At 52.0% G+C, this 22,985-nt stretch overlaps 1 protein-coding gene across 1 annotated transcript in view; it reads left to right on the top strand.

The window, feature by feature from the left end:
- The window catches only part of ankfn1b (ankyrin repeat and fibronectin type III domain containing 1b), a 142,535-nt gene that overhangs the window by 113,667 nt on the left and 5,883 nt on the right, over positions 1-22,985 (top strand). The window contains exons 6-16 of the mRNA XM_064322288.1: positions 5,902-6,103; positions 6,392-6,599; positions 8,314-8,511; positions 9,689-9,802; positions 10,333-10,430; positions 14,018-14,108; positions 16,373-16,480; positions 18,194-18,293; positions 19,284-19,416; positions 19,893-20,012; positions 20,698-20,891. Of these exons, the coding sequence (XP_064178358.1) occupies positions 5,902-6,103; positions 6,392-6,599; positions 8,314-8,511; positions 9,689-9,802; positions 10,333-10,430; positions 14,018-14,108; positions 16,373-16,480; positions 18,194-18,293; positions 19,284-19,416; positions 19,893-20,012; positions 20,698-20,891 (1,566 nt within the window). The remainder of the gene's footprint in view (positions 1-5,901; positions 6,104-6,391; positions 6,600-8,313; positions 8,512-9,688; positions 9,803-10,332; positions 10,431-14,017; positions 14,109-16,372; positions 16,481-18,193; positions 18,294-19,283; positions 19,417-19,892; positions 20,013-20,697; positions 20,892-22,985) is intronic.

Here is a 22,985-nt window from a genome sequence, read left to right as displayed (position 1 = left end):
TGCCAGGCTCTTATATTCCGCGCTGTGCCAGGCTCTTATATTCCGCGCTGTGCCAGGCTCTTATATTCCGCGCTGTGCCAGGCTCTTATATTCCGCGCTGTGCCAGGCTCTTATATTCCGCGCTGTGCCAGGCTCTTATATTCCGCGCTGTGCCAGGCTCTTATATTCCGCGCTGTGCCAGGCTCTTATATTCCGCGCTGTGCCAGGCTCTTATATTCCGCGCTGTGCCAGGCTCTTATATTCCGCGCTGTGCCAGGCTCTTATATTCCGCGCTGTGCCGGGCTCTTATATTCCGCGCTGTGCCAGGCTCTTATATTCCGCGCTGTGCCAGGCTCTTATATTCCGCGCTGTGCCAGGCTCTTATATTCCGCGCTGTGCCGGGCTCTTATATTCCGCGCTGTGCCGGGCTCTTATATTCCGCGCTGTGCCAGGCTCTTATATTCCGCGCTGTGCCGGGCTCTTATATTCCGCGCTGTGCCGGGCTCTTATATTCCGCGCTGTGCCGGGCTCTTATATTCCGCGCTGTGCCAGGCTCTTATATTCCGCGCTGTGCCAGGCTCTTATATTCCGCGCTGTGCCAGGCTCTATATTCCGCGCTGTGCCAGGCTCTTAGGGGGGGGCGGTTACTGCTCTGCAGGCTCTTCAGGCGTACGGCTACATTTTTATTCATTCTGACTGGATGCGATTCAGCGTCGGGCCTCCTGAGGCTCCGCGAGCGAGGAGGGAGAAACGTAATCGGCCAGCCGAAATTCCCCCTGCCCCTCGAGCGGCGGGTGAGAGAGGTGAAGAATATGCGTCTGTCGCCTCATTGGGCGGCTCCGCTGTGCAGCGGTGACACCGTTCAGCTCTGAACCCTGAGCCGGTGACACGCGTTCCATGTGACCCACCCCCCCTCCGATTTCAAACCTGGTTCTGGTGTGTCGCCCCCCCCCCAAACCGCACCGGACTCATAGTAGCCCTCTTTGTAAGGCGTGTCAGCCTCGCGCGCGGCGCGCTAGCGCTGTTCAGAAATCTTTGTATCAGAGGCCTAAGAAACCCGTTGGAGAAAAAAAAAAAACAGTCTCTTGTGAGCGTGTGGCCGTGTGTGGAGAACAGCCTGCGCCAAGGACCCGAGGGTCAGCGTTCAGAAACAACAAACAAGCCGGTTAATCAGGAAGAAAAACACCTTCCTGACGGCTGCAGCCGCTCCCGCTGCCGCCGCCGCGCACTAGGCCCGCGCCGCTGATTACTCACCGCTAACAAATCCCGCCCCTGGGACCACGCCCGCGCGCGAACACGGGGCCAATCGGGGGGAGGCGATTGTTGGCTCGGGGGTCCGACGTGTAAACAAACGGAGGGAGCGGGAGGAGACCACAGCAGTCGTCTGACGGTCCTCGTGGCTTTAACCTCGAGAAGCCCGTGTTATTAAAGCAGCGTTTTTTTCCTTCTCTCTCTCTCTCCCTCTGCTTCTTTCACAACACCAGCTCTACGACGTTCCGCGGCGGCTAATATTTACGTGTACGCGTTAGCGACAAGAACCCGCGCTGTGTTCGCTCGCTACGTTTAAAGCGAAGGTGATTCGGACCGAACGATGGGGTGAATGTGGGGGGGGGGAGAGGGTGACTGAAGGCCTCGTGGGGCGGCGGGTCACTGTGCGACACCGTCCGCGCTCGCGCTCCCTGCCGAGGTTCGCGCTCGCCCACTCCTGACCTCATCGGCATGTCACCGGCCTCGCACCGAGCGAGCCGCCCTGTTCCTCTTTCTGCCGTCCGTTCCAGGTTTTTTTTTTTTTCTTTTTTTTTTTTTAAGCTGCTCAAAGTTTGTTTGTTTGTCGTGCTCTGCCTCTGGAGCTGACCCCTGCCTGGCCGCGGGGGCGGTAAGCCGATTGGGCCCGGCTATCTGCGGGCCGCATCGGCGATAATAGGGTCCTGTGGCACGCCGTCGCGGCCCAGCTATGCAACAAGCATCTATCTGTTATCTGACTGAGCCGGGACTTGTAATTCCACTCGGCAGGTCTGAGTTAGATACCGACGTGGATGGGGGGGGAGTACAGGCAGGAGGGGGCAAACTCTGCTTGCCATATAGTGTGCTTTGGTGGTGGAGGTGTTGGTGAGGTGGGGAGGGGGGGAGGGGGGGGTGCCAATTGTGAACAGCCCGCCCCCAGGATTTGCGAGCTTCGGTTCTCAGCGGGGCTGCTTCCTGCTCCAGCCATTTTGAAACGCGGGAATTGAAAGAGCCACGGGTGTATCAGAGCGCTCCCCCAGGCCTTCGCCGCGCCGCGCAGGCCCCGCCAGCCTCCTCTCAGCGCGCTCGCACCGCCATGCTCACCCCCCAGCCCTCAGCCTTAGGCCTCTCATCCCCCCCGCCTTCATTTCCACCACAGATCCGCCTCCGCCCTCCTCCACCCTCCCTCCTCCGTCACCAGCACATTCGCCCGCTCCACGCTCCTTTCTCCGCGGCGCATTCACCCCCTCCACCCTCCTCCACCTGCCTGGACCTCCCACCATGCTTTCTTCTCCCCCGCCTATCCCCTCCCCCTCCTCCACCACCCAAAGCACATTCGCCCCTCCCCACTACTCCTCCAAGCATATTGCCCTCTCCACCCTCCTCCACCTCCACGCATGTCCCCGCCTCGCTCCTCTCTGATCGGGGCACCTGGACCGGGCCCATCTCTCCACGGCGCGCCTGTCGGGGGGTGGGGGGGGGCGAAGCGTTTCATCCCGAAAAGAATCAGAAACGCCGCCCAGACCCCTCCAGCCTGCGGGGCTTTCCGGTGTCAGTCGCCGCTGGCGCCGCGTGACAGATGGGGCTCTACGGGCGCTTACGGGCAGGCGCTGGGCGGTGCAGCCTCCCCCCATCCCCCCCACGCCCCCCCCCCACCCCGGTGCCGCGCGGCTTCGGGGGGGACGTCGCCGCGGCGACAGATGCGCGAGTCGCGAGCGCCGCTGCCCGCCCCTTTGATCGAGGATCCACCCCCCCCCCCCGCCCCGCCCGAAAGCCGCTCTCGCTCTAATGTTGTCAAAGAGTGATGGGCATTCTTGCGGCTGACAGAAAATGTCTGTTACGTCTCAGACATACGACAATAATCCTTCCGCACTCTCTGTGTCTTTGAAACTGATACGCCGCATTACCGATATATCCCTGTTTCATCTCCGCCGGCCCGTGGAAAAGTTGTTATTTTAAATACCTGCGGCGTTTATCTGCTCGAAGCCCGGTTCTGGAATAGGGTTAGCTTAGCGAACATGGCGGGGAAGTCTAAAATTAGCCGTCTATTAAAAGTACACAGAGAAGAGTTTATGTGTAAGTGTATTTATACGCGGTGCCCTCTGCGCGGGGTCGACGCAGACAGATGTCTTTGTCTTGTACCCTTTCCACGGGGGCCATTCTTGCCGACGTTCTGCGGTCTGAAGCGAAGCGTCGGTTCCCGTTCCCGCGGCGTTCACGCGCCAGTCTGACTCTCGTTTTTTCTCCCTCCTTTCGCGTTTTCAGTTTTGTTTTTCGCCCGTCCGTCCGAGAGGGCTCTTTTTGGGCCGCGCGAGTTCGCCCCCGCCGCTCGCCCTCGCGCCCGTCACAATCCCCTGGCCGGAGCGGCGAAGGGTCCCCGCGCTCCGAGCTCTGAGTAATGCCACCCACCGCTCCGGGGCCCCGTCTGGAGCCAGGCGAGCCGTCTGCCGTCTTCCCACTCTCCATTCCAGCGCCGCGCCAGAACAGCGCGCCAGCGCTAGCCAATGACTGGCCTCCTGTTGCCCGGGCTCGCGCGGCGCGGGGCGCGGCCCAGTTTCCAACCCCAGAAGACCAAACAGAGTCACGGCGGGTTGAGACACCGCGCTGTCAGAGATCGCTGCCCCTTTTTTTTCTTTCTTCACCCTCCACACACCATCCCCCCCCCGTTCACCCCCCCACCCTTTGGCTTCCATGGCGGTAGCGTTGGCGGAGGGCGTGTAGCCGGCCGCGGTGTGTAATGGCAAAACTTGCGTCGCTCAGTACCGTGAGCTGAGGCCTTTCCCTCTCATGTGAGGGCGCTCAACCAATGGGAAAGTGAGTAGGCTAGTTTAGGGGACAAGGCTTCAGGGCAGACGTTCGTTTCCTCAGAAAAGGAGAATTTGAGATGGAATCTTACGCGTCGCTGTCGAAACACGAGCGCTTGGCTTCGCACTGCGGTAAACGTAAGCGAGCGGCGAACGACGCGCGCGGCGGCGAAGCGGAGTAGAGGGACGGCGTTTTCCGTCGTTTCGCCGTAGGGAAGCAGGGGCGCGGGTGAGGCCGGGAATTTGGGAACGGGGTCCGGCGGGACAGGGCCAGCGCCGGGTGTCAGCCTCGCCCGGCCCGCACCGCTGACATTTGCGTCAGCGGCTGGGCGGGTGTGCGGGGGCACAATGCAGACTTTTCCCAGAATGAGGCTCATCAACATTTTTCCGGCCGCAGGGTCCGGCGCATGCCTGGCATGCCGGGGATGCCAAGATAGGCTCGGCGGCCGCGGCCTCCGGGCTCCCACGGGAAGCGGGCGCCGCCGCTGCTCACGTCGGTGGGCACCTCTGGCCCGACGAACAATGGGCAGCATGTTCCTGGCGGCCGTCGAGGAGTTCGAAATACCCCTGCTGGGAAAACATCGGTAACCTGAGGCCCGAGCACTGCGTGGCGGTTCTGTTTGTTTCTCTAATCGAACAGAATCGAGTCGGACCTGTCGAGTGGGGATTCGTGAGAATGCTGCCGTGGTCCAAATAAGCGCTCGAGGAGAAGGAAGGAGCAGAAAACAGAGAGCAAATAGGATCTGTCCTTAACGCTGAATGACTGTTTGTCTTGGTTATGCCTGGGATGAAGTTTGTGCGTCTGCCTTTTTCTCCGATACTTAAAGCGGGAGTGAATCACCCTCTTGTTAAGCCTTCGCTCCGGAGAAGAAAATATGTTTAGGTTTAAGTGTGATGAAAAATGCCAGCCGTTACAAAGAATTCAGAGAAACCAAACGGAGAACAGATTTACATTTATTTTTATTCGTTTATTTATATGTCTTTTGCAGAGACTGAGTCAGACCAGTGTTCCATTGTGTAAGCACATTAGCGCGGACTGTCTGTGCGGATTCTGACTGCACCCAGTGACATCATAACTCACAACTGGAGGGACTGGTGCCTGGAGGAACTGTAGTGGACTTGAAAGGGAAAAACAGCACCCACGGCGATAAAATACCCCAAATACGCGTGTAAAAAATACACCCATTCAGGGACATTTATGGCCCCACGCCTACTGGTCTACCCTCTGACAAATCCCCCATAAACCTTTTGAATACCCATATATTCATTGCTGGGCACTTCAGTTCATTTGAAGAATTTGTTTTAAGCAAGTATAAAAGAAGTGTAGAAATATCTATTGGAAAAAAAACATGTGGGGAGCATTTGGTGATTGGGTTCCCTCTTAAAAGTAGTGCCATCATGTCGGGAGTGATCTCATTGGAGTGACAGCACGCGCAGACACAGAAATAACACATCACTCTGGTAGTAGAACATGTCAGTTGGCATGAGTTTACTCTAAACGAAAGTATGAAGTGTGTAATTTTTCTGTCTTGAGATCTCATTACAGATGCATTAAAAGTGCTGGGGACTGAGTCATGTTATAGAACCAAGGTTTATCAAATGTTTTGAGATGGATAGAAGTAAGGACGTGGATTTGACATTTGCATTGATGCCGTTCCAAATCCCCCTCAGTAAGACGGATAACTGGGAAATAAATTGAACGTTTTGGGCTGTAATCCTGAGCCGTCTGTTAATAATCACTTTCCGAAATCTTTTCTTATTATCATCTCTCTCGTATTGGATTTCAGTTGCGGGGGTGAGCCGCTTTGTCTGCGAGACTCGGGATCAGAGAGAAAGGACTTTTGTATGACGGTGCCTCAACCCCCCCTCCCCCCCCCTCACCCCCCCCCCGCAGGGCTGAGTCTTCCAAGATGACCCAGCAAATGCGCGAGCACCCTCCGGCCCCGAGCAGGAAGTCTGCCAGCCTCTCCTCGCCCAGCGCCGCCCGTCGCCTCTACCGCAACCTTTCCGGCAAGTTCCGCGTGGGCAACCCTGGCCTGGAGGACAGCGTGGTGTCGGGACGCGGAGACAAGGAGCGCCTACGCAAGTCTGCCATGGTGAGCCCCGGCCTGCTCTTTGAGTAAACTCACGGTCAGCCACGCCGCAGCATAATTATGTGTACTGCAGACGCTGCATTGTTAACATTTTCAACTGTTGCTGCTGTATTACAGTTGCGTCACACTGAAAATGATTCGCTGATTCAGTGATTCAGTGATTCGGTGATTCAGGATTCGGTGAACTGCATCACAATGACCTTGAGTCCTTTCAAATTTGTTCGGTATGGAGCCAGTTGACGGTTTTTGGCCTTGTGTCTCTCCCTGTCCTGCCCTTGCCCCCGGGCGCAGTTCCAGAGCAACGAGGCCTTGTTCGAGGCGGTGGAGCACCAGGAGCTGGACCTGGTGCAGCTGCTGCTGTCCCAGTACAGCCTGGAGGAGCTGGACCTCAACACGCCCAACAGCGAGGGCCTGCTGCCCCTGGACATCGCCATCATGACCAACAACGTGCCCATGGCCAAGCTCCTGCTGCAGGCCGGGGCCAAGGAGAGCCCGCACTGTGAGTTGCCACAGCAACAGTGCCGCCACGGCAACAGCGACAACAATAATAGCAACAGGGAGGGCACCACCAAAAACAACACAAAAATGAAAGCGAAGAGCCCGCAGATTCATTGCCACCCAACCAATAACTCTCCTTTTTCTCACGTCACACATATATTTTTTCGCCCTTAGGCCTGCATTTATTTTACATTTTAAATTAGTGTCAATTAAATGCAGTGTTTTAACTTTCACATGTAGCTGTTCAAGTTCAGAGAAATACTACACAGGCCCTCTGCTCTCACTGAATTCCAAATTAGACTTTGGATTGCTCTGCAATTTCCAAACCCATACCGATATTTTAAATAAGGTAACTAAATTAGAAACACTTGGATGGAAAGTGGTGTTTGCTCAGTTTTGTTTTCTTTGACTGCTTTTCTGTACTCAAACAAGACGTTCATTAAAAATAGCGGGGTCGAGTGTGAGGCCCTCTGTTCAGCACAAACCAGGACACTGAGAGATTTTTACGAGGGTGTTCTAATCAAACTCGTTCTGAGGGGAACGGAGATCAAAGAAGCAGGCTCTCCCATCTGCTTTGAGAGGAAGTCACTGATCCAGTGCTCAAGACTTCCAGAGGGGCCAGGCCTGTGAGACTGGGGGAACGTTCCAGAAACCCAGAATCCCTCTCGGCGTCGCCACACACGCAAGGAGCCCCCGCTCCAGCGCGAGACGCGGCGCATTGGGGGGGGGGGCCATAAGGGGGAGAGCAAAGCGATTACCATTAAACGACCGTGCAGTCGTCTGGGAATATGGGGACAGGGGTTTTACCGTACGGGTTCAGAAAGGTTGTGGGGAACACCGACCACGAATACTGACCGCAGAACCTTGTGTGAACACCAGGAACAAGAACACAAGGATCTCCCAAAGCAAAGCCAAAGGCCAGGACGTGGTGCCATTTCAGTGAAATCAGTGTAATAGTGACGCCAGTGTAAGTTCGGAGAAATAGTTACCATGTTCTTGCAGTGGTTTTTATTAGCTAACTGCTCTGGGATTTTTTTTTACCGTCTGGATATCATAAAAGCTGCACGGGTTGTAAAATTATTTTTTTCCTTCTGAAACGTTCAGAATTTTCCTTACCGGTATGGATTTTTTTATTCCTTGTATTTCATTAGAAATTCTCCTCGTTCTTCAGATTCTTGGCTAGCTTTTTAAAATGTGATTTTATTATTTTTCTGTGAAGACTCCTCGTGGACAGATATTGAACGAAGACAAAAGAGGGACAAAAAAAAATGATTTATGACCAGCTGAATGAAAAGCAGCTTGTGTGTGCGCTGGCTTTTTTGTTTCTTTGAACAATTTGTTGATGTACTGATTGTTAAAGGTTCTATCCTTAACCCGTACTGTCAAGTCGCACGATAGGCAGTGATGTAAGTGGCATCACCACCACTCCAGCAGACTTCCACACTCATAATATACATACCACACTTATAAGTACATACTTGTACAACCCCGCCACGCTGAGTCCCACGGTTTCCAGACACTAAACACCCCCTACCCCCGCGGTTGTGAAAATAAGGAAAGTATACTGTTAGGTGTGGATTTCAAAGGTGCTTTGGCTATCGAGTCACATCAGAGCAGTAGTCACATCTGCTACTGGTAGCGAGACTGTGACCCTTTATGTAACGGTGGGCGGGGTCAGGCCGTGATTGACGCTTTCCCTGTTCTGCGCCGCGCAGTCGTGAGCCTGGAGGGGCGGGCGGTGCACCTGGCCACGCTGGTGCGGGAGGCGGAGCAGCGGGCGGCCGACCTGGCGGCGCAGGTGGCCAGCGAGGGGCCCGGCGACCGCGAGGCCTCGGACCGGGAGCGGCAGCTCAAGGCCTGGGAGTGGCGCCACCGGCTCTTCAAGCGCATGCAGACGGGGTTCGAGCACGCCCGTGAGTCCCCACTCCATCGCCCCGGCTCTCCCGTTACTGCTAATCACGCTGTTTACTCTATAAAACTACATCTGATTTCTACATGTGTGTCCTTCTGTAATGTTACATAATGACAAACTCTCCTACAGGCATGCTGGGATTTGATGTTTAAAAAAAAAAAAAAAAGGATTTTCCCAGTTTGGGGTTTGGGTTCAAATGCAGATGAGGTCACAGCTGATGCTAATCGAGCCTCACGTGGACGCTGTTGGCGTTGCGCAATCCGGGCCGGTCTCTGAGACGCGGGGCGCGACGACAGTGACACACAGCCGGTCTGCGGGTGACTCACCGATCTTCTGAGCGCGGCGGCCCCGGAGTGTCCCGCGCGCCCCGCGCGCCCCGCGGCCTAACGAGGCCCGGCGCCCTTTTTACGGGGGCCCTCCGCCACGGCATCGCCGCGTCTCGCGTGTCGACCGGAGCGCCCGCTCGTCTGAGAGACGTCGGGGCCCGCTCTGATTAATCTCAGAGAGAGCGCGGTCGGTGCCCAGATCCTCCCAGAGTTCCCTTGATTTCTTTGTTTTTGCCAGCGTTGGGTTTTGGTGGCACTCTGTCTGGGCTGAGCTGTTAATGGGTTCCATGTTGAGGCTGTGGAGCTGGAGAGAGGGAGCACAGCAGGCAGTGCATCTGGACCGCTTTTTACAGTGGGGAGGCTGGCATCTCCGGCACATAAGAATGAACTTATGTACCCTAGTGGAGAATTTACCAACGCAGCAATACCTCTGGTGTTCTGTCTACAGCTTTACTGTGTCTGTGTTCCTTAAGTGTACAACTTTAAAAAGAAAAAACTTAAAAGGAACCAGTCCTCTATATTAAATATCGCACATTACCGTGGCTAACTCAAATAAATTAATCAAAGTCCAATTAGTTTCAGATTGACATAGTTCTGTGCGAGTGCATTTGCTAACCTACAACGTGCTTCCCGTTAACAGCAGCAATTCTGTACATGTCGCAGTACTACAGTACATCTCTGCGTAATCAATACTCCCTCCTCTGAAATAAATGGATATGACTACAGAAAATAGCATGTGTTGAGTAATCTTAATATATAGCATGTTAATGGAGAAATTAGGCCATGCGCACAGCTTGTAATGGAGGACGCAGTCAGAGGCTCTCGGCTCAGGGACTCCTCTCTCTCCTCCAGGTCCGCCGGACGCCCCCAGCAACGTCCGCCTGTCCGTCGGCAGCAACTCCAGCCTGAGGGTGACTTTCCAAGAGCCCCTCAGCGTCAATTCGGCCGTCGTGACAAGATACAAGGGTGAGTGTCTCGGGAGGGCGGAGGGGGAGCTGGGCCCTCTCAAACGCGTCTCTTATCACCCGCTGCTATCTGGAGCAGCGCGGCGCGGGGGTCAGCGCAGAACGCTACCTACCAGAGGCCCCCGGCAGTTTCGCTGAGAGATTGTGAAACTGACCGCAGCGAGCGAAAGTGCGTACAGAAAAAATCATTGTGTTCTGTAAGGGTTTCCAAACCGCCGCCAAGAAAAGTTCAATGTTATTTCAGCGCATAATTCTCTGCTCCGTGGGAGATCATATTCTTAAGATGGTAACCGGTCTGAGTCAGAGGCTGCTACTTCATACATACTATTGCGCTTCGATGACTACTTCATTACTCAAAAGTCATGCGGAAGGTCCTTTGGATGTAGCATTGCTTTTAACGGTGACACGACACAATCAAAGCATGTATACTTATTAACCACGTTACTACGCTGGATTGTATTTACGCTGTCTCGTTTCTGTTTGTGGCGTGAGCGGTGAGAGTGGTGATTGGCTCTGTCTGTTCCCTGGCAGTGAGCTGGAGCTGCGTTCCCTCCATGTGTCCCCTGCTGGGAGAGATCGTGGTGGAGGACACCAGAACCCTGCAGTGCACCATCTCTGGACTCGCGTCGGTGAGCGCGGCGCTAACGGCTAACGGCTAACTCTTCTCCCAGGCGCACTGACCTCCCGCTTTGTCTGGGGCGTCATGACAACCGCTCGCCTGACAACAACTCTGAAGGGCACAGGAGAAGTAACCGTGGGAGATCAGAAACATTGTATAGGTCATAAAATCGGCGGCGTCCTGGCAAAACTCGGTGGTGCCCGTAGTGTGCGATTCTGAGATTGTTAACTTGAGTTTGAGCGCATGAGCCTCATTCTCGGGTTTGCCTCCTATAGCAGTTTCTTCACACTCTCCATGGAAGGCTCACGCACATCAGTGTCCCTTCTCTGTTCATTGGGCAAAAATAAATTGGCCAAAAATCTTTTTAAAAAAACCTCAATTCCACTCTCCCGCTGCATTTTCATACTGAAGCAGTGATTTCTCACTTTCTTTACTGTCAATAGTTCCTTTAGTGTTAAGATTCTCTCAAAAATAAAGAGGTCATTAATGACAGTGGTTATTATTTTTTTCTAGGGCACTGGTCATGCAAGGCCTGGGCCAGGCACAAGCACATCTGTGCCGATTCCCAGCCTCCCTGGGTCTGTTTCCATCTGTTTCAAACTGTATTGCAGTCTGTTCCGTCTGGCGCTTACGCCGCCTTTTTGTATAAAACCAGAGAGGGGATGCAATTAACTTAAATGCTCCTGTTTACTGTTGAGAAAATGAAACCAAAACAATATTCGCTTTTTCGGGCAGCTGTGAGAGGCGACTTATAAAAAAAGTTCAGAAGACTGCGCTGCCACATGTAGGATCTGTACACATTTTACCGATAATCCGAACACGTGAACGTGTCATTTTAATGTTAACTTATTTTTATAAAGTTGACAAAATTTTAGTTGATGGCAGTTAATTCATTTTTTCCTTTTTTCTTCTAAATGTCCTAGAGACAGATTCTTATAAAATATTCCACAGTTCACAGTACTGCTATTTTATATCAATATTCGCTTCGCAGTTCCAATTTACAATGCTCCTTGTAGAGTGTAAAATGCATTATCGAGTTGATTAGACATTTTATCGCATACATAACAATTGATGGCATGGTACATGCTTGGTGCTCAAACCAAAAACAAGTTCTGGTCTTTATGGAATGGTATTTTAATGATTCCCGATAAAGACCTATTTTATGTAACATTTATTTTTGCTCCGTGAAATGGTGGCCGCTGCGCGCGTGTGGCGCCTGATCCGAGCGTATTTACGCGAGCAGCGCTGAGCCGCGCGCGGCTGCGCCTGGCCCGCCGGCGGATCTGAGGGGCTGGGGCGGAGTGTAAAACGCGAGAGGGGGGGACGCGCGGTTCTTCTTCCGCCGCCGCTTCGGCCTCGCTGGAGACGGGACGAGCGCTCCCAGGCTGCCCGCCGATTTACCCTCCCGTACCGTAAATCACCGGGCCCTCCCCCCTTACCCCTACCTGAAAGACGCCGGTCGCCCCCAAAAGACGTGTGACCAATCGCCCTGGCAGTGGAACCAAAGCTAAGAAAAACCCCTTCAGAACGCTCCCTCCCCCCCCCCTCCTCCTCCCTTTTCCACAGCAGACCCGTCCCGCTCAGGCTCTGGAGCTCTCTGGCGGAGGCTAATTTTAGGCTCGCTCATAAAGCAGTGATTAGCACCAGCCTGCGGTCTCATACATCTTCGGAGTATAAAAACCAATTGTTGCGCGCTGCAATATCGCTATATTAGATCAGGGTACATTTAGAGTTTATGAATAGAGGAATTACCCATAAGTTCACATGGCAACGTAAGGCTTAATACATAAACAGAATGTAGCATGCTGTTTCATTGCAGCTCTTGAGCTAAACTGAAAAAATGACCGAATATTAATTACTATCCAGATATATGCAGAGTAATGCAGCATCTCATCCTCCTCTCTGCCTTGGTATACATCTCTCTCTCTTTCTCTCTCTTTCTCTCTTTCACCCATTTAAGAAATAAAATATACAGCAATATATTAAAATATGTAACCAACATTAGAAGATATATTGCAATACTTCACAATATATGAGGAAATATATTGAATTCAGATATTGTACTTGATTTTTAAAAATACACTGCTGTGAAATATATTCATCTTTACATTTAAAACGCATAGTCAAACTATATTTCAATGAATTCCAATTTCCGTAAGGACTCTCCCTCTCTCTCTCGTTTGGCTCCGCCCCATCCAGCTGCCGGCTCTCTTGGTGTCCCCCCGCACACAACCTGCTCCGAGAGTTATTCCCCCAATAAATCAGCCCCCCCGCGGGTCCCCAGCTCCCCTACCTGCAAAGATCAAACCCCGTACCAGCTCCGTGGCTAATTGGTGTCTGCAGGCAGCGACGCCATCCCAGCGGCCCCCCACGCCACCCCCGGCGCTCCCCGCGTCAGGAGGGGTCAGGTGACGGTCAGGGCCCCCGCCGCCGCTGATTTATCGGGCTGAGAAAGTGGAGAGCGGCCCGGTTACACGGCGAGACCCCGCGTCCTCACTTCCTGTGCGCTCCTGCGCCGCACCCCCCCGTCCGGCAGCGCTCCCCGCACCCCTCTTCTCAAACTCCCCTCCCCCACACACACACGCAGCGGCCCCGGGCTCAGCCTTCCATACCCCCCCACACTCACGCAGCGGCCCCATTGTGAGTCTTCCATACCCCCCCACACACGCAGCGACCCTGGCCTCAGCCTTCCATACCCCCCCACACTCGCAGCGACCCCGGGCTCAGCCTTCCATACCCCCCACACTCACGCAGCGGCCCCAGTGTGAGTCTTCCATACCCCCCACACTCACGCAGCGGCCCCATTGTGAGTCTTCCATACCCCCCACACACGCAGCGACCCTGGCCTCAGCCTTCCATCCCCCCCACACTCGCAGCGACCCGGGCTCAGCCTTCCATACCCCCCCACACTCACGCAGCGGCCCCAGTGTGAGTCTTCCATACCCCCCCACACACGCAGCGGCCCCAGTGCGAGTCTTCCATACCCCCACACTCGCAGCGACCCTGGCCTCAGTCTTCCAGACCCCCCCACACTCACACAGCGGCCCCGGGCTCAGCCTTCCAGAATGGGGCGGGCTACACCCTCTCTCCCTCTGGGCATTACACTGAATGAACCTGTTGCTGAGGCTAATGTTGAATGGTGAACCTACTGTTGCTCAAATGTCAGCTTCTTGCTCCTCAGCCCAATACAAAGTATCTGCGTGCTGGGGGGTGGTTCGTGAGTGCTTCAGAACTGGTCCGTTTCTGTGTTCTGTTGCATGCTTCAGTGTGCTCCTCGGTCACACTATGGTTAGCTTAGCAATTCCATTTCCATAATGGAGCGTACAATCTTCAAGAGGTTCTATCCAAATTGCATGTCTCCCACAGGGTTCTGACCATTACATTTCTGCCAGCAATATTAAGCTGCACCTCCACTCCACAGTCATGTGGGTGCTTTGTTGTACACGTATGTGCCTGTGTGTAGCTCAGAACAGCCACACGACAAGGCACCAGAGCATTCTGTCTGTACTGCTTATATACTGAGACCACCATCATCACCTCACAATAATGAATCAATAATCCATAATCAATAATGGCTCTGGTTCTCTTTTATTTCAGGGGACTCATTACTATGTGCAGGTCTGTGCTTACAACATGAAGGGGTGGGGACCTCCACAGTCATCTGTCCCAGCCTGCGCAGCCCCCTCCAGTAAGTGTCCTTCTCTTAACACCCCCCCCCCACCCCCCCCTCTCGTCCTTCCAGCTTTCTCTTCCAGTGATGACATTGTGTCACAGTACCTGCTGTTTGGTGAAGCTTCTTCTCCAGTTGTAGATTTGATACCAAACAGAAGCAGCCTCTTTGGCATTTGATGTTGCGCAACCAAACTCTACACCACTCCTGTCTCTACACAAGCACCATATCTGACCTGTACACCTGTCTCACACCAGCAACAATCCTACCTGTTACATTCTGTCTCTACACCAGCACACACTCCTCTGACCTTGCTACACTCCTGTCTCTACACCAGCACACACTCCTCTGACCCTGTTACACTCCTGTCTCTACACCAGCACACACTCCTCTGACCCTGTTACACTCCTGTCTCTACACCAGCACACACTCCTCTGACCCTGTTACACTCCTGTCTCTACACCAGCACACACTCCTCTATCCTGTACACCTGTCTCTACACACCACACTCCTTGACCCTGTTACACTCCTGTCTCTACACCAGCACACACTCCTCTGACCCTGTTACACTCCTGTCTCTACACCAGCACACACTCCTCTGACCCTGTTACACTCCTGTCTCTACACCAGCACACACTCCTCTGACCCTGTTACACTCCTGTCTCTACACCAGCACACACTCCTCTGACCCTGTTACACTCCTGTCTCTACACCAGCACACACTCCTCTGACCCTGTTACACTCCTGTCTCTACACAAATATGCAATCATAGTACATCAGTTACAGGCACAGAATCATAGGGAAAAAAGACAGAAACAGACAAGCAGTTAAATGTTGCTCACACAGGACATAAGCCTGGATTCAATCAATGTCCGTCCTTAACTTTAACAGACACAGTTTTGTAATTGAATTTTGATGAGTGCTGAACTCGCCAAACTGTATTTCTGAAGAAAATAAAATGACCCGTTCTATTTAGAGTTAAGGCTAAGGGCAAACTGTTTGGATCCAGGCCATGGAGTTGTCAGGGATTCAGACAGAAGTGTTCCGGTACAGTGTAAAAAGCAAAGCTCCACATCCACCGAGACAGGCAGATGTACGTCTTCCTTTCCCCCCACGGAGTGAACTTTTAACCCGCCCTCTTGACGACGGCGCTCCCCGAGAAGGGGACAGCTGGCTGCTGTTGGCTCACAGGAAGCCGTCCCTCGGGAAGGCCGTGCGAACGTCACGCACTGTAACCGTAGTGAAGTGTTTTGCCAGGAGAGCGCTGGATGAGGTCAGCGGTAGTGGTAGCGTTAAGTCACCCCATGACAGCTGAGGTGTTGAGAGGCCCTAACGATCCCTCCCTCCGCCTTTGCCGTAATCTTCCCTTCGATGTGCGTGGACCGTGGCGTCAGACGGGCCCCGCGGCCGGAGCCTCTGCGCGCAGCGCCGCCCGTTTCCCAGGAAACGCCCTCCGTGTCTCTGAGCTCTGTCGTATCTGCACTTTCGAGAAGCGCGGCCTTGAAAATGAGTGAATGGTGAACGACGATCCCTCTGTCTGAAGTTCTCAACTGCTGACGTCCGATGTACGTTAACTCTCACAACACAATAGGCCTCTGACTTTCAGAGAGAATAGAATTCAAAGTGCAAACCTACAACTGCCATTGGGGAAGTTAGTGAAAAAGTCTGGCGCGTGTGAGAGGGAGAGTGTGTGTGTGTGTGTGTGTGTGTGTGTGTGTGTGTGTGTGTGTGTGTGTGTGTGTGTGAGAGAGTGTGTGTGTGTGTGTGTGTGTGTGTGAGAGAGAGTGTGTGTGAGGGAGGGAGAACATGTGTGTGTGTGTGTGTGTGTGTGTGCGTGCAGGTGTGTCTGTGTTTTCCGTTTCTGTTACTGCATGTCTGTGTGGATAGAGTAAAGCTGGACAGTGAGGCCCTTATGACTGAAAGCAAACACATTAAAGAGCCTGGTTGTACTGTCCGGAGCCTTTCCAGAAATAGCAGTACAGGGTTCCTAAAATCCCCGCGGGGGAAGCTGGACGATCCTGCGTCTTTTCAACATCACCTCACCACATCCTCTATCTGTGCTGATCAGCGATTTCCCCTTGTTCTGCAAGGAATGATTGCATGCGCACGAGGGCAGTTTTGGCTTGACTTATTGCAACAGCATTCATGACATCACACCTTGCTTGACTCACGGTTTACTCTGAGGTTAATCCTGCTCCTGGTGACTTATAGCCTCTGTGGGTGTCCGGAGGTGCCTGATGCCGCTCGCGGTTGGACCTCACGCGCTGCCCGTGTGTTCGCAGGCTGGAGGGAGATCGACGGGCGCGAGCCGCGGCAGAAGGGCCAGAAGGAGGCGCTGGACCAGCTGCTGGAGCAGATCAAAGACACCCACCGGAACTGCGTGTGCCACGGTACGAGGCTCGCCCGAGAGGTTCTCTCACAGTCACCGTCTCAGCCACGGCCCTGTTCCCCCTTCTGCGCTTCCAGTAGCAGTGGCCACTCACGGCAGGTCACCTGGGCACCAAACATCATTCACCTTTCAGCCAAATACCTGAAGACCAGGCTGTCCCCTCCCCAGCACCGGCTTGTAGAAAGGCTCGGCCCTTAAACGGGGACAATGAAGGTTGTGCTAAGTAGTGTTTTTTTAAGTAGCGGCGGTTGCGAGACCGAAACCAGGCCGTTTGTCTCTCCAAGCCGCCGCGGCTGGCCGTCATTGTTGTCCGGCATCGCGGGAGAGTCGCGTCCCAACAGAGCCGCAGTGTTGCGGCGCGGGGGCCGGCGCATAATGGCGGGCTTTCAGCCCGGAGCGCGCCCAGAGCGCCGGTTCACATACGGTAGCCCTGTCTGTCTGCGCGGGGTCATGTTTGTTGTTCTTGTAGAAACTGAGCCTTTGCTTTAGTTTCAGGGGATTAAATTGACAGTGACTCGTGGAACAGCCCCGTAAGGACTCCAGTGCTCCTGTCTACACCCCCACACCCCCACACGCACACACACACCGCACCCCCCTCCTTCTCAAAACACTATTAATTAAACTGTGAAAGGGGCCTTCACCAACACGGTGACCCCAGCGGCGGGCCAACCTGTCTGTCTTGCTCAACCTGGGGAGTGGGAGGGCAAACGCCAGAGTTTTGGAACAGGGGGGGGGGGGGGGGAGGAGAAACACGAGCAGAATTTTCTTGTTATTCCACCTCAATGCCTCAAGAGAAGTCAATTAGTTCATTCTCTGCAGCGGGGGATTTATTGACTTTAGCGACGTACACCAGGGAGCGAGGCGAGATTTTGGCTTCGGGGGCTTCTTGGGCCCAGCGGCTCCTAAATGAATTGCGAAGCACATTATCCTGCCTCTTCCACTACGCCATCAGCACCCCCTCCTCAGGCCCGGCCCGAAAATAAACAAACCCCCCTCAGGCGACGACTTGGCCTCCCTGTCAGCCCGAGTCCCCGGTGCTCCCCTGCCTCTTCAGGCCTCTGACACGCCACGCTCTGACACCTACGCGCACTGCCCGGGCGGGTAAACACACGGACGCGCTCGCCCCCGGCCCCAGACACGCCCGCACCGCGCCGCACCGGCGCAGCTGCGGTAATGAGCGGCCGACTGAAGCACAAGACAGCACTGTTCCCTGATAAGCGGAGAAGCGCGGACGGCGGGCGGCTTCTAGACGGGGAGAGAAAGCGAGCACAGCTCTCTCTATCTTTGATTTCAAGCTGCCAGCTCTGGTGAGATCCCATCACGCTCAACATGATCGGAGGGAGAAGTAACCCAGCGGCCTAGCACAAGCTGAGCGGTAGCGCAAGCTGTGAGGAGTTGTGTTCGGCGTAGTCTTTAGTAGTCCTGCAGGCCTCTGAATGCTTGTGTTTGTTTACAGTTTACTGGGTTGCGGGTTAATTGAAACTGACTAAATGAGGCGACTGTTTCTCCAAACGGGTTTTACACTGAATCAGTTAAATTCATTCACCCTCATATGCATGCTCTGATTCTCCTCAAGGTAAGATTGAACAGAACGTTTGATTTAGTAGGTGAATGAGTTGCAATGTTATTAATGATTTTTTTTTGTTTATCCTCTATCGTCGTTCAGGTTAACATTAAAACGTCGTCGTATAACCTGTTTACGTTTCCGTTACAGAGCAGTGCAAAGCACCGGCGCACGCGAGAAAGCACTCCGTTTCCAAAAGCCTGCGCCACCTCTTTCAGCCCACCAGCAAATTTGTGAAAAGCTTGAAGAGGTACACATCTGCGCACGCGTTTCTTTGCTTCTTCTGTTCTGTTCTTTCTTTGGGGTCACCGTAGAGTTGAGACACGACGGCATTTCTCACAGTGTTGCATAAGAAGCTAAGAACTGATTAGCGCTCCTCACGTTGGGAACATGTTGGAACAGTGGGCACAAGGTGACATGGATCTCTCCCAGAGCCTGAGGGTGGCTCTCACACGACCCCGCCGATCGGTCCAGCCTGCCCACGGGCCCACAGCGGATCCATTACATTACATTACATTACAGGCATTTAGCAGACGCTCTTATCCAGAGCGACTTACACAACTTTTACATAGCATTTTACATTGTATCCATTTATACAGCTGGATATATACTGAAGCAATTCCGGTTAAGTACCTTGCTCAAGGGTACAACGGCAGTGTCCTTACCCGGGAATCGAACCTTCGACCTTTCGGTCACAAGCCCAGTCCCTTACCCACTGTGCTACGCTGCCGCCCGATCCCTCCCGCTGAGTCAGCCGTGCTCTCTGCTGGCTGTGGTTTTCCATCTCACCTTTTATAGCCCAACCACAGGGTGTTTTACAGCGCATGCTTTAAAATGTCATTAAGATCACTCACCCCAAAAAGCAGAACCTCCTGCCCTTTAAACATGCACTCCTGCCTCTTCCCTATCATCTCCACAGCCTCAGTGATCTAAACCCATGGTGGATACCTGTAGGTGCTCTTGAAGTTGTGTTCTATTGTATGGGTAACAAATATGTTTAAAGAACAAAAATTGCCAAGACTGCATGTTAAACATCCATCCATCCATTCTCTAACCGCTTAGTCCAAGTCAGGGTGGCAAACAAAACACTCTAAACACATATTAAACAAAACACTCTGTTTTGTATGATATAAGGGAATGTGCAAGCTGATATTCAATCATTCTGTCTTCTGCTTACCGCAGAATCCAGCTTTCTTCCTGTCAATTGATCAAGTTCCGTATCTGTGTTTTTTCCCTGAAGGGGCCTGTACTTGACCTCGATATTCTACAGAGACGACAACGTACTGGTCACTCCCGAGGACCAGATTCCCATTGTGGAGATTGAGGATTCCTACTCCAGCTCTCTGATGCAGGATTTCCTGTGGTTTACTAAGGTACAGTGCAATGGGACAGTCCTGCCACCACCGCAACCTTCTGTCATGACTACAACCTCCAGACTTAAGACTTAATACGATTTATACAGCATACTTTATTACCTTGATATTCAATTCAGTCTTCAGCATGGCTGTCTTAATGTGGATTCAAAGATGATTTGTAAAATCAGAATTAGTTTGACCCCTGCTAGACACAGTTCGCTAGTTAGCAGTAGTGGTAAAAAATATGAATGGTCCTTTGTTCTTTTAATTGTCATTCATTACTGCTGCTGTTTAAGTCATTCAGGAGCATTAGTATTCACAAGATTCTCCAGTGTGATAACACAGCTAGGTCCCTGCCCTGGGCCGCTAACGCTAATGTGAGGAAGGGTCAAGAGTCTCCAGTGTGAGTTGGGCTTGAGATTGAGATCTCCTGATGAGCGGGGGCTAACGTACGGGACATCCTAACGGCAGTGGGGTTTGTGTGCCCTCCCCAGGTGTCCTACTTGTGGGAGGAGATCTCCTGGCTGCAGCAGTGTCTGAGCCCCTCCCAGTCCTCCTGCTCCTGCGCCCTGCAGACGCGGCTCAAGACGCTGCAGGCCGTGTCCCTGCTTCAGGTAGCACCCCCCACCCCGGCCCGGGAGACAAACCCTGGGTTCCGTGCAGCGCTCTCAGCTAACCCGATCGCACGGGATATCATGTCATTCATCGGTTCGCGGCGACAATTTTTCTTGTGAAAAATTGCACCCGCGCGGTAGTAACAGAATGAACGAGGTGCGATGCGTCTCTGTTTCAGTTGACACAGTTGGACGTCCTAATGGAACGACTCGAGTTAAATATAGTAAGATATCACATAAACAATTTGCTCTCGAGAGGACAGAAAAAGCACTGAAATGTTAGTCAGCAAAAAATAGGAAAATTTTCCCTCAGTTGCTTGGTGACAGCCAAAGATGAGCTTTAGCAGCAAATCTATATTGTCTATTCTGGTAGATCAAGGAATTGGGCTAACTTGAGAGGAAGCTAAGCTGTAACAGATGTATGCAATTCACAGTATTATCAGGTATTAAGAGCTGAAGCAGGGGAAACCTGGCACAGGATCTGGCGGTGAGCGGGGATCTCTTACTCTGATCTGGGCTAAAGTTTCCTTGCGTGGCTTCAGTCGGAGCGGATGGATGATCTTGATGGCCTTCAGGCCCAGTAGCTTGCTCTCCAAAAAAATAATAATTTACTGCCAGATCATTCCCAACTCTGTGGGTCCAGAATGAGTCCTCAGCTATGTGTCTGGCTGTGTTTCTCTGGCAGGGCATGCTGGGAACACAGGACCTGGGACGGGTGTACTTTGAGCCAATCAAAGACAAGCACGGAAACGTGCTGCTGGTGACCCTGCGGGACATGAGCTCCAGCCCCAGCCTGGACGGGGTGCGCTGGACCCCGCTGTGCAAGCTGCAGCTCCAGCGCAAGTCCATCTCCCGAGACCACCTGACACTCCTCCCACTGCAGGAGCCCACGCCAGCATTGTAACATCATCCATACAGTCACACTGCATGTGAGCCTGGCCGTCAGCATTGTAACACTCATCAGTGTAACAGTCACACTGCATGTGAGCCTCGGCCGTCAGCATTGTAACACTCATCAGTGTAACAGTCACACTGCATGTGAGCCTCGGCCGTCAGCATTGTAACACTCATCAGTGTAACAGTCACACTGCATGTGAGCCTCGGCCGTCAGCATTGTAACACTGCATCGTAACAGTTCACACTGCATTACTCAGTGTAACATTATTCTAACACACTCTCAATGCTGTAACTCATCACTGTTAAATTTAGTGCCTGAATACTCAAACACTCTTTCATTCAACACCGTAAAACGCAGCAGTAAAATACACATTGCTACAACAGGCATAGCTGCTTTCTGTCCACACGCTGGAAATATGTTGTTCTTTCCATCTGAGGCACTGCAAGCAGCACCAGGCGAGACTGAAAACAGCTCACCGAATCATTTACTCTTGTCTCCCTCCCTGACCCCTGTGTGTATTGATTTAGTTTTCATACTGACAAGTTGTCTTTTTTTTCTCAGCAATAAAACATTCGATCCTGTCTGTTTCCTGCTTAACTACTCCAGAATTTGCATGGCCTTGGTTGCCACGATCCAATCCCTTTACAGTACATGATACCGTAGTGCACATGGTGAGAACATTCACACAGGAAATGAACGTTCATTGCTGGTGAATTTTCTGGGAGACAGAACAGGACAAAAATGCGAAGTGACTCAAACTCTGTGTCCTTGGTGGTACATTGTGTTCTTCTGCGGTTCTCCTTGACAGAGGCAAAATAACCAAGAGAATTTGCGGTCTTTCTTCAAATTTCATGAAATAGATTAAATCTCTGAAAGTGTACTCTTGAGCAGAGCTGTGCTTGGCTTTGTTCTAAAAAATGCAAATGAAAAAAAGTGAATTTCATCTCCATAGTAATAGGCCACATTGGAAAGGAGTCCTAAAATAACTTTAGTGAGCAACTTTTGGGATATAATCCATTCATACAGTTATCCATGTTGCTTCGGTTTCTTATTTTCCACATCAGTGAGAAGCACTACATGACACTATTTGTGTGCATTATAAGGAGGTTTATATAACGGCAGTGCAATTATATGTTCTTGTTATCTTTGTTTCCAGAATCATGTCTCCAGAAACGTTTGGTGTTACATCAGGGATGTCAAATACCTTTTCCTTGTGTGGTTTAGCCAGATTGGGAAATTATAGAGCTTTCTTGATTGGATAATATATGAAGACAAATTGGTTTCCATTTAATTAGGAAGAAGTCCTGCATAAGTTTTTCTGGTCCAAATGTTTTGGATGGAGCTCATCATAATGATTGTGGAAAACAACAGGAATGTGAATGAACAGAATCTGCATCCTCGGTCACTGGATACGCGTGATTCCTTAATCTTGATGTAATGGTAAATTGGTCAGCCACACATCTTCAATTTATCTCGGTGGGTTTCTGAAATGTAATTCTCATTCACTTCCTGGTTTCAGATAGGCAGACAGTACACAGTAACTTGAGAGGACTGACCGAGATTCATTTCATTAAACTCTTGCAGAAAAACAGCTCCTGGGCATAGTTGCAATTATATTCATTCAATATTGTTCTTTAGGATTTCCTGAATAATGATTATTGGCCTGTGGTTTTTTTAAATGACACACAGACCAAACATTAACCATAATATTTTTATAATTTAGTTGTTTAGTTTAGTCAGTTCTATGTTTTAAAAATCCCAGCCAAGATAAAGATGTCCAACGGGAATGAATTCTGGGCTTCTCTTGCTGCCTGAGCTGATTTAAACATTTATATACTGTAGATGCCCTGGAGATATTTTATGTTAGACCTTTAACAGATTTAAATAAATAGAATTCAGCAGTTTCCTTTATTGGATTCTCTGGTGCAACTTCACTTCACAGCATTTTTTGTTCAAAGGCCATGCTTACTGCTATGCTAACCAGTCTGCCCCATAACCTGCAATCTATTATTTATCCAACTGCTCCTTGGAATGGAAAACTACTTCTTTCATCTCACGTTGCCCCATTTCACCAA

Source organism: Anguilla rostrata, chromosome 2, assembly GCF_018555375.3.
Source record: "Anguilla rostrata isolate EN2019 chromosome 2, ASM1855537v3, whole genome shotgun sequence".
In the NCBI taxonomy this organism is placed as follows: domain Eukaryota; kingdom Metazoa; phylum Chordata; class Actinopteri; order Anguilliformes; family Anguillidae; genus Anguilla; species Anguilla rostrata.
Note: the sequence above shows the minus strand (reverse complement) of the source record. Positions and strands in the feature narration are given on the sequence as shown.